At 41.1% G+C, this 11,113-nt stretch overlaps 1 protein-coding gene across 5 annotated transcripts in view; it reads right to left on the bottom strand.

Moving 5' to 3' along the window:
- Positions 1-5,040: 5,040 nt before the first annotated feature.
- LOC135113251 (matrix metalloproteinase-17-like) overlaps positions 5,041-11,113 on the bottom strand; it is a 36,999-nt gene continuing 30,926 nt past the window's right edge. For all 5 annotated transcript variants that reach the window (XM_064028449.1, XM_064028450.1, XM_064028451.1 and 2 more), the window contains exons 8-13: positions 10,110-10,220; positions 9,055-9,455; positions 8,408-8,555; positions 7,540-7,681; positions 6,163-6,284; positions 5,041-5,409 (exon numbers count right to left, since the gene is read on the bottom strand). In XM_064028449.1, the coding sequence (XP_063884519.1) occupies positions 5,288-5,409; positions 6,163-6,284; positions 7,540-7,681; positions 8,408-8,555; positions 9,055-9,455; positions 10,110-10,220 (1,046 nt within the window). In that variant the 3' untranslated portion in view covers positions 5,041-5,287. The remainder of the gene's footprint in view (positions 5,410-6,162; positions 6,285-7,539; positions 7,682-8,407; positions 8,556-9,054; positions 9,456-10,109; positions 10,221-11,113) is intronic.

The raw sequence follows: 11,113 nt of genomic DNA, 5'->3' as shown, positions 1-11,113 counted from the left end.
ACTTTGGTGAAACTTTTGCTGTTGCCTTGGACATATCAAAAGCCTTTGATAGAGTCTGGCACAAAGCTTTGATTTCCAAACTACCCTCCTACGGTTTCTATCCTTCTCTCTGTAACTTCATCTCAAGTTTCCTTTCTGACCGTTCTATTGCTGCTGTGGTAGACGGTCACTGTTCTTCTCCTAAATCTATTAACTGTGGTGTTCCTCAGGGTTCTGTCCTGTCACCCACTCTCTTCTTATTATTCATTAATGATCTTCTAAACCAAACTTCTTGTCCTATCCACTCCTATGCTGATGATACCACCCTGCATTTTTCCACGTCTTTTCATAGACGTCCAACCCTTCAGGAGGTAAACATATCACGCAGGGAAGCCACAGAACGCCTGACTTCTGATCTTTCTAAAATTTCTGATTGGGGCAGAGCAAACTTGGTATTGTTCAATGCCTCAAAAACTCAATTCCTCCATCTATCAACTCGACACAATCTTCCAGACAACTATCCCCTCTTCTTCAATGACACTCAACTGTCCCCCTCTTCTACACTGAACATCCTCGGTCTGTCCTTTACTTATAATCTGAACTGGAAACTTCACATCTCATCTCTAGCTAAAACGGCTTCTATGAAGTTAGGTGTTCTGAGACGTCTCCGCCAGTTTTCTCACCCCCCAGCTGCTAACTCTGTACAAGGGCCTTATCCGTCCATGTATGGAGTATGCTTCACATGTCTGGGGGGGTTCCACTCATACTGCTGTTCTAGACAGGGTGGAATCAAAAGCTTTTCGTCTCATCAACTCCTCTCCTCTAACTGACTGTCTTCAGCCTCTCTCTCACCGCCGCAATGTTGCATCTCTTGCTGTCTTCTACCGCTATTTTCATGCTAACTGCTCTTCTGATCTTGCTAACTGCATGCCTCCCCTCCTTCCGCGGCCTCGCTGCACAAGACTTTCTTCTTTCTCTCACTCCTATTCTGTCCACCTCTCTAACGCAAGAGTTAACCAGTATTCTCAATCATTCATCCCTTTCTCTGGTAAACTCTGGAACTCCTTGCCTGCTTCTGTATTTCCACCTTCCTATGACTTGAATTCCTTCAAGAGGGAGGTTTCAAGACACTTATCCACCAATTTTTGACCACTGCTTTGACCCTTTTAGGGACTGGCATTTCAGTGGGCATTTTTTTTATTAGATTTTTGTTGCCCTTGGCCAGTATCCTTCCTACATAAAAAAAAAAAAAAAAAAAAAAAAAAAAAATCTCTTTTCTTCCCTTTTGAGTCGAAGAAGTCTCCAGTCAGGCTAAGATGGACACCAAGCCCTTAATGGATATTGGTGTGTTTTGATTGTCTGTTACTACTTAAATTGGTATCAGAGAGCCGTGAAAAAAAAATAATGTGACTTGTATTGGGCGTGGCAGATGGTTAATTTATCTCCTGTTAAGAACATTGTCTAGCTGCGGTTAAGAACACCTAGCTTAACAGATTCCTCACTTCCTCCAGTAATTATACAAAATCAAATAAGTAGAAAATCATGGTAAAAGCAGCGCATTATACAATGTAGCAAGTCGGTTAGCCACACCCAGCTTTTATCTTTGACCTCTTTCATATTTCCTACTTTACATCCTACTGTCCACACTTACATTCTTCACCCATTCTCCCCCCCCCAAAAAAAAAAAAACGCACGCACACACACAAACACAAACACACACACACACACACACACACACACACACACACACAAAAAAAAAAAAAAAAAAAAAAAAAAAAAAAAGCTCAAGAGGTCCCGCGTCTAACTGCAGTACAAGGAGTCCACGGTTTGAATTCTCGTCACGGCCGGGGTTCTTCTGGAACGACTGCTGCTCCTACTCTCACGTCCACCCCCAGCCTTGAAATGCGTACCACACAGCTAACACCTGGACGCAAATACTGGATCCACTATCAAACTGCCCAACATTTACATGTTCTACCACAAAGGAAAGATAATTAGTACTCCATATTTTTTTTTTTTTACTTTTCCTAAAAAAGAAATCTATAGTAATTACCAGTCCTATATGGTATCTCTTTTCATCCTGCCAGCTTTTGATGAAGGGATGGGTGGGTGGGTAGACTGAGAACATACATAAACACATAAACACGTAAACAACCTGTCAATACACACCAGTTTATTGTCATGGCTGCCTTAGAAGTGGGAAGACTGGGTTCGATTGCCATAAACCATTAATTATATAAGAATGGACTCAGTAATCAGGTTATTAGTGCTGAGTCTTTAGGGAGCTTTAAAATATTAGACAAATGTTTTATTGCCACAAACCCTTATTTATATATGAATGGACTCAGTAATCAGGTTGTTAGTGCTGAGTCTTTAGGGAGCTTTAAAAGAAGATTAGACAGATGTGAAGGTAGGGATGACTTTTGCAAATAGGCAGTTATATTTCTTATAGGGATTGCCAAGTGTAGGCCTGATGGCTTCTTGTTCTTCTGTGTTCTTATGCTGTTATGTTCGTATATACCAGCCGACATTGGGACCCTCCAGCGGCTAGCTACATAAATACCATACAGTAAAGGTGGCGGCCAAAGAAACTGGCCAGCTTACTCCATAGGCCAGTATTCTTAAACGCTCTGCTCTCTCACCACGACTGTTTCGAAAGGCACCAGAGTTTATTAACCGGTTCGCAAGAGTGTTTCCCCTATTCATAGTGTATAAATCTTGTTAATCTGCCATTAGAGTTGTATAAATACCCTTAATAACCAACGTAACTGTTTTAGAATATGATCCATCTGCCGAGGCTCTGAGTGGATGGCGCCGAGACTTGGGGTTCTTCTTCGCTTTCTTTTTTTTTTTCTTTGTTTTTTTTTTCTGTTGATGAGTTGAAACAGATGATATGGAGGTTTTCGCTTTCTATTTTTTTATTTCTATATTTTACTTCTTTTATTATTATTATTATTATTATTATTATTATTATTATTATTATTATTATCATTATCATTATTGTTATCTTCTTCTTCTTCTTCTTCTTCTTCTTCTTCTTCTTCTTCTTCTTCTTCTTCTTCTTCTTCTTCTTCTTCTTCTTCTTCTTCTTCTTCTTCTTCTTCTTCTTCTTCTTCTTCTTCTTCTTCTTCTTCTTCTTCTTCTTCTTCTTCTTCTTCTTCTTCTTCTTCTTCTTCTTCTTCTTCTTCTTCTTCTTCTTCTTCTTCTTCTTCTTCTTCTTCTTCTTCTTCTTCTTCTTCTTCTTCTTCTTCTTCTTCTTCTTCTTCTTCTTCTTCTTCTTCTTCTTCTTCTTCTTCTTCTTCTTCTTCTTCTTCTTCTTCTTCTTCTTCTTCTTCTTCTTTAGCTTCCTCTTTACCTTCATATTCTTCTTCTTCTGCTTCCATTACTCATTATTCCAAAGCTCATGATCTGAATACAGCGCCTCTTGTGTTCCGCTAAAGAGAACTGTGTTGTGCTGTGTTGCGCTTTGTTGGGCTGTGTTCGGCTGTGTTGGGCTGTGCTGGGCTGTGTTAGGCTTTGTTGGGCTATGCTGGGTAGTGTTGGGCTGTGTTGGGCATTGTTGGGCTGTGCTGGGCTGTGTTGGGCTATGCTGGGCAGTGTTGGGCTGTGCTGGGCTGTGTTAGGCTGTGTTGGGATCTTTACTGGCGTGACGCTCCACCTGCCCATCACGTGTAAGTCCCGCGCCGCTGTCACAGGAGTGCTCAGGTGTCACGCGGAGTGCATTGAAAGTCTTGTTTGAATGGGAGACTGAATGTGAAAGTGTGCTTTTGTTTGATTCTTCTTTTGAGACTGTGACTTGTCTCTTGAGGGCGTTTCTCTCTCTCTCTCTCTCTCTCTCTCTCTCTCTCTCTCTCTCTCTCTCTCTCTCTCTCTCTCTCTCTCTCTCTCTCTCTCTCTCTCTCTCTCTCTCTCTCTCTCTCTCTCTCTCTCTCTCTCTCTCTCTCTCTCTCAAAGATAAATGATGTTTTGATGACTTTGAAAATGGACCAATTGAAGCGAGGGTCATCAGCTTATCTGTCTTGTGATTGGCTAGACAGACCTGAGAGGGTATTGCGGATTCTTCTTATTATTCTTATTTTTATTCGTATTTGTATTTATATTCATTTTTTCTTCTTATTTTCTTTTTCTTTTATTTGGTAGTTGAAAAGAATGACATGGAGGTTTCTAATCTTCTTCTTCTTCTTTTTCTTCTTCTTCTTGGGGATGAGGAGGAGGAGTAAAAGGAAGAAGAGAAGGAAAAGGAAGGGGAAGAAGGAGAAGAAAAATAAGGGGAGAAGGAGAATAAGTGGATGATTTCGAGAAGGATGTTGTTGTTGCAAGTTTTCTCATTTTCTATTTTCTTTTCTATTTTCTTCTCTCCTCCTCCTTCTCCTCCTCCTCCTCCTCCTCCTCCTCCTCCTCCTCCTCGAATCAACAATCACACAAACAATTAGTTGAGAAAATAACAAATAACTACAAAAAAAAAACATTACGTAATCTGAAGAAATACTTACACGTGTTGTATGTGTGTGCGTGTGTGCGTGTGTGCGTGCGCGCCAGATGGCCAGGTCTTGTATATCCAGAAGTCTTGTAATGGAATCAATGTGTGTTAGGATCCTTACCAGCCTCCTCCTCCTCCTCCTCCTCCTCCTCCTCCTCCTCCTCCTCCTCCTCCTCCTCCTCCTCTTCCTCTTCCTCCTGACCCACACTCACCTCCATCACCTCGTTTGTCTTCCTCTTCTCTCCAGCAACTCGATCAAGCGCCGGCCAAGTGTCTGTGTGTGTCTGTGTGTGTCTTGTTTCCTCGGTCTGTTGAGAGGCAAAGAGAAGTAGGGGAGGGAGGAGAAAGGGGGAAAAAGAGGGAGAGAAGGAAGGAGAGGAAGAGAGTGGAAGGGAGGGAGGGATGATAGAAATATTCGTAGTACAGTAGTATTGATAGTGTAATTGTGGTAGTAGTAGTAGTAGTAGTAGTAGTAGTAGTAGTAGTAATAGTAGCAGTAGTAGCTGTAGATGCTGAAGTTACCCTTACTGTTGCTAAAACGAAGAAGCAAAGAGAAAGAAGACGCAAACAAAACGAACACATACAAAGAAAAGATATTATTTTATTTCTGTATGCGTACAAAAAGGTCACCAGTATACATATATATAAAACTAATGCAAAACTATCCATAATAATTATAATGATCATAATAATAATAATAATAATGATAATAATAATAATAATAATAACAATGCAATAATAATATCAATAATCCAAATAAAACAACAATAATAATAATAATAATAATAATAATAATAATAATAATAATAATAACAACAGTCTTGGCGTCTAGTGTTTGGAGGGACAGTCTGCCCAGAAGGAAGGCGCGTCCTGCGGGTAGCCCTCTGCTGGCCTGATCTTCTCGTTGTCGTACAGCCAGTACTGCGTGCCCTTCAGGAAGTAAGACTGGCCTGGGGAAGGGAAGGGCGGGGTTAGGACAGGTTCGCGTAGGTTATGTTAGGTTTCGTTAAGGTTCATTAGATTTTGGTTTGGTTTGGTTTGGTTAGATTATGTTGGATTTGGTTGAATGTTGTTATGTTAGGTTTCATTTAATTTGGTTTGGTTTGGTTTTGGTTCGATTTTGTTTGTGTTGGTTTGGTTGGGTTGGGTTGGGTGTGGTTAGATTGGGTTCAGCTGGCATAGTTTGGCTGGGTCGGGCTGGGTTGGGTTTAGTTTGTTTGGGTTAAGTTTGGTTACGTTAAGTTAGATTAGCTTTGGTTATGGTTGTTTTGGTTAGCCTTGGGTAGATTAGGTTACGTTTGGATAGGTTTGGTATGTAAGAGAAGCAATGATCAAGAACAACAAAAAGAACGAAAAAAAAAAGCCCACTGAAGTTAGGCTGGGTTACGTTTAGCTTGGTTAAGTTTGCTTTGCTTAGGTGAAGTTTGGCTTCGTTACGTCAACTTGGATTGAGATACATCAGCTTGACTCTTTCACTGCGACATGCAACAGTCCACTCAAGACACTGTACTATATAACTGCAAGAACCGTCATGAAAGAGAGCGGTATCAAAAAAAATATATTTTCCAACATATTGCCAGTAAAATGTTTAGAAGCGACAGTAGATCAAAAGAAATGTCCCTGGGCGATTTGTTATCAAGAAACCACGTGTCAAATATGAGCGAAAAGGTTAATTAATCAACGCCTCTCTCCTGAACACTCACGGTCGTGCCAGGTGAAGACAGTGTCCACGTCATCAGGCAGCCCGTTCCACTTGCTCATCGGCTTGGGGTAACCTTCGTCCATCTTGCCAGAGGTCTCGTTGTACCTAAAGTAACCGTGGCGCCTGTAGGGGAGAAGCAGGCTGTGTTAGAGGGAGAGACGCAAAGTGTGTTAGCTAGAAATGGAGAGGAAGGGAAGGCCTGAGGGAGGAGGGGGAATTAAGGGAGAGGGATGAAGAGAGGGGGTTGACTGAGTGGGTGGGTGAGTGAGCGATGATTGGGTAGATGAAAAGATAGAGAGATAGACAGGAAGACAAATGAACAGGCAGACCAACAGACAGCCAGACCAAAAAAAAATGCATAGTTTGATAGATAGCCAGAAAGATACATAGATAGATAGATAGACACAGACAGATTCAAAGGCAGACAGACGGATGGGCAAAAAAAAAGAATCCAAAAGAAAAAAGGAAATAATAGATAAGAAATAAAAGGAATAGAGACACATGTAAGGAGAGGAGACAAACATTTAGAAAAAAGAAAACATATATACATATAACATAGAATGGAAGAATGATAGAGATGTGATGAAAGAGAAGTGATGATGAAAGGGACATGAAATAGTACGAGGAAGAATGGCAATAGGCGGATAACATGGAAGTGAAAGAGAAAGAAAGATAGATACAAGTAAAGCAAAAAATAAAATAAAAAAGGAAAGAAAGAACGAAAAACTGCATCTAGATGAGAACAGAGATAGAATGTGTTTATACTGAGAGAGAGAGAGAGAGAGAGAGAGAGAGAGAGAGAGAGAGAGAGAGAGAGAGAGAGAGAGAGAGAGATCAACAGAATAATTCATAAAGACTATCGTATAAGATATTGAATAAAGATCAACTAATAAAATAATGAATAAACATGGCAACAGTAGCAAAAAAATAGCAATAATAAATTATGAACAAACTAAAAGAAAAAAAAACCATCCCATTTAGTCATGAATAAAGAAAGACCAGCCACTAAAGTAATAAACAAAGACCACCAAAACAAAATCATGAATAAAAGTGAGTCTATAAAATAATGAATAAAGCAGTGAATAAAAATCAGCTATTGAAAACATTAAGTGATGCAATAAATAAAATAAATTCTCTCTCTCTCTCTCTCTCTCTCTCTCTCTCTCTCTCTCTCTCTCTCTCTCTCTCTCTCTCTCTCTCTCTCTCTCTCTCTCTCTCTCTCTCTCTCTCCATCCCTCCTTTCCCTCCCTTCTCTCCTTCCTTCCTTCCCCCTCCCACTCTCCTTCCCTTTCCCCCTCCCTCCCTCCTTCCCTGTCCCCCTCCCTCCCTCCTTCAGTGTCCTCCTCCTTCTCCCTCTCCCTCTCCCCCCAATACCCACGTGAAGAAGTAAGACTTGAGAGCGCGAGGCCAGTAGAAGGCAGCGTTGATCTCCGTGACAATGGGAAGCAGGCCCAGGTCAGTGAGGGGGCGCGGCGAGCCCTCTATCAGCTGGTTCCCGTTGTGCACGTAGTAGTATTTGCCTGGCAGTGGAGGAAGAGGTGGAGTTAGTTGATAATGTAGACTCCCACTGCCTAATAACTACAGTTTTGTTTATTGTTCTTCAGGAGTAAAAGTATTTGCCTGAAGAATAGGAAGAGTTAGTGGAGGGAGTGATGCGTATTCATATTGTTTTTATGAGTGAAAATATTTGCATGAGGAGTTGAGGAAAAGGTTGAGTTATGGGGTGATGGGTAATACATACGTACGTACATCATACATAAAGATTCACACACGCACATACATACTCGTACTATTCTACATGCATACACTTCCACATAACTACATAAAGACGTATATACTCGTACATGCCACATAACTTATATACATAGACACGCACTGCTTTCTTCTATAACTGCTTATTGTTTATTGTTCTTTAGGAGTGAATATATTTGTTGATGAAATGGAGTAGAGTTAGTGGGTGATTGATGGTACATACATACATACAAACATACATACTTATTCCTTCCCACTTTCTCTTTTCAGTGTGTAATTTGCTGATCCACTCACTCACTCACTCACTCACTCACTCACTCATTTTCTATATCAGTCCTTCCTACCCTCACTCACCCATTTAGTTCAATATCACTGGTGCACGGACGGCCAGACAAACATCCCTTTATAAAATACTAAGCTAAACTACTAAAAACGAATTCAAAAGAAGTACGAGTACTGCGGCTCACAAACTGATAAACCAATTAGTCCCTCACCTATGAAGAAGATGATGTTGCCGTCCACAGGCCTCTCGTAGACTGCGTTCACCTTCTCGATGTAGCTCGGCAGGGCGGGGAACAGTGTGTGGATGGTGGTTGGGTAGCCGTGCACCACCCGCCCCCGTTGCCTGAACCGCCACAAGTACTGCAGAGGAGAAGGAAAGGACGTGAGAGAGAGAAAGAGAGTGACTTTGTTCGTGTGTTCTTTGTTTTTGTGTTCTTTGCAGTGGATATTAATTGTATTGGGGTTAATTATAGCGAGTAGAACGTAAGTTTTTTTTTTTTTTTGTTTGAGGGACACTGGCCTAGGGCAACAGAAAGTGCAAAATAAAAAAAAAAAGACCAATGAGGTGCCAATCTCTAAATGGTCAAAGGGATCATCAGAAATGAAGGATAAGTGTTTTGAAACCCTCCCTCTCTAAGGAATTCAGGAGGAGGAGGAGTTCAGGAGGAAATACAGAAGCAGGTGGGGAATTCCAGAGTTTACCCGAAAAAGAGATGAATGATTGAGAATACTGGTGGTTAACTTCTTGCCTGTGTTCTTTGTGTTTTATTTTGGTGGGTTTGATATTTTGCCTCTTAAATTAGACGTTGTAGCTGCGATGGTAAAGTGGCATCTATTGTGAGGGGAGTGAAGCACCCACCTGGCCCTTAAAGATGAACAATTCCTGACGAAGGATAGCCATTGCGTCATAGCTTCCGTCACACAGGTCAGGTATGGAGGGGGCAGGAGTGGTGGGCTGGGAGGGAGGCGGGGAGGGGGCAGGTGGGCCATTACCTCCATCCCCTCCCGTCCTTTGCCACTCCTCCTCTTCCGCCTCCCATCTCCTCCTCTCCTCCTCTTCTCTTCTTCTAATCTCATCCTCCCTTCTTCTAATTTCCTCCTCTTCTTCACGACGTCTTCTCTCCTCTTCCTCTTTTCTTCTTCGTTCCTCCGCTCTCTCCCTCTCTATCTCCTCCCTCTTCTTCTTGTCCTTCTCGTAAAAGTCTTCCTCCTTTTCTTTCTTATCGTCTTCTCCTCCCCACACCTCGTTCTCTGTGTCGTCTGAAGGAAGAGAGGGAAGTGAGGGTAGTTTGCTTTTGTTATTTTTCTCCTTGTTCACTCTCCTCTGATGCTCCGCCACTGTCTCGTAGTCTCCGTGATAGTGAAAGAGGTCATCATCATCATCATCATCATCATTATCATTATCATCATCATCACTATCACTATCATTATTATTTCTGTTGCTAACTTTGCTATCTTCATTTTCATTATCCCCTTGCTTAGTGTTATTGTCACTATTATCACTATCATCTGTATACGAGTAGTAAGGGTAGTTGTAGTCATCACTCTCATCGCCACTATCGTTGCTATATTCGCTATTATAATAGTCATCACCATCACTGCTACCACTGCTGGTGCTACCTTGAGCCTCATCACTATCATTATCATCATCAGCTTCGGTCTCACCATCACCTCGTTTCTTATCACTATCATCTGCTCCTTTGTTACCATCATCACTATCATCACTATTGCTATTATCACTATCACCACCATTATTACTATCACTATTACCACTATTATATTTATTATTATCACCATTATCTTTACCATTATCACCATTACTTTTACCATTATCACCATTACTTTTACCATTATCACCAGTATCATTACCATTATCACTATCACCATTATCACTATCATCGTCACCATCCTTACCCTCGTCGTCACTGGCCGCGTCTGATTGGTGGTCGGTGTCTGGCCTGCTGGTGGTGGTGGTGGTGGTGGTGGTGTTGAAGTACTCATCATCTCCATCCAGCTTCCTTTTGACTGTAACAGACAGACACGTAAGAAGGAAAGCATAGGAAAATAAGCTGCAGAAACTCCAGAGGCATAATACTAAGATTGATATAGGAAAACTGAAAGGATTAAAAGGAAGTCTAGGTAAGGAAGAAGTATATTTTTCTTTCCTTCTTTTTAAAACCTAAAGAAATATTGGAAGCTGCAGAATCTCAAGAGGCCATATACTGAGACAGATAGATTGGTAGGAAAACTAAGAGAAGGATTAAAAGAAGGTCTAGGTAAGAAAGATGAAGTCAAGTTTTTCCATCTTTTTAGAACATAAGGAAATAAGGGAAGCTGCAAAAACCCTTCAGGCGTACACGTAGCAGGTCGTATACGAAATTTGCTTGTCTACTTTCATCTATCATCCCATCCTTGGATTTGTCTAGTGTTGTTTTAAAACTCCGTATTGACTCAACACTAACACCCTGATTACTGAGTCTGCTCCAAGTGTTTTGCTGGTTAAAGACGAAATTATTCTCCTATTTTCTTTGTGTGTGTGTGTGTGTGTGTGTGTGTGTGTGTGTGTGTGTGTGTGTGTGTGTGTGTGTGTGTGTGTGTGTGTGTGTGTGTTCATGCAAGCAAATTTTCAGTGCTCTAAATGAACAAAGGACGACCACAGAAGTAAATAGGGATAAAAAAAATCATAGCAAAATGTTATGGTTTCCCCCTCACAAACTCTTTTTTCCTAAGTGAGAGCGCGAAAATTGAGCTTTGGTTAATGCATCGATTACTAGCTGAATAAAATTATTCTGAACCATCATTAGGAATAAGATAAGTGTAACTGTAACTCAACTTCTTATCTCTGTAGCCTCTGAAATAGTGCCAGTGAGATCTAAGGCGTTTCAAAATGCATATCATAAGAGGGTAAGGAAGGCTAC

The sequence above is a fragment of the Scylla paramamosain genome, chromosome 25, assembly GCF_035594125.1.
Source record: "Scylla paramamosain isolate STU-SP2022 chromosome 25, ASM3559412v1, whole genome shotgun sequence".
Classification (NCBI taxonomy): Eukaryota; Metazoa; Arthropoda; class Malacostraca; order Decapoda; family Portunidae; genus Scylla; species Scylla paramamosain.
This window is presented reverse-complemented; position numbering and strand designations above follow the sequence as displayed.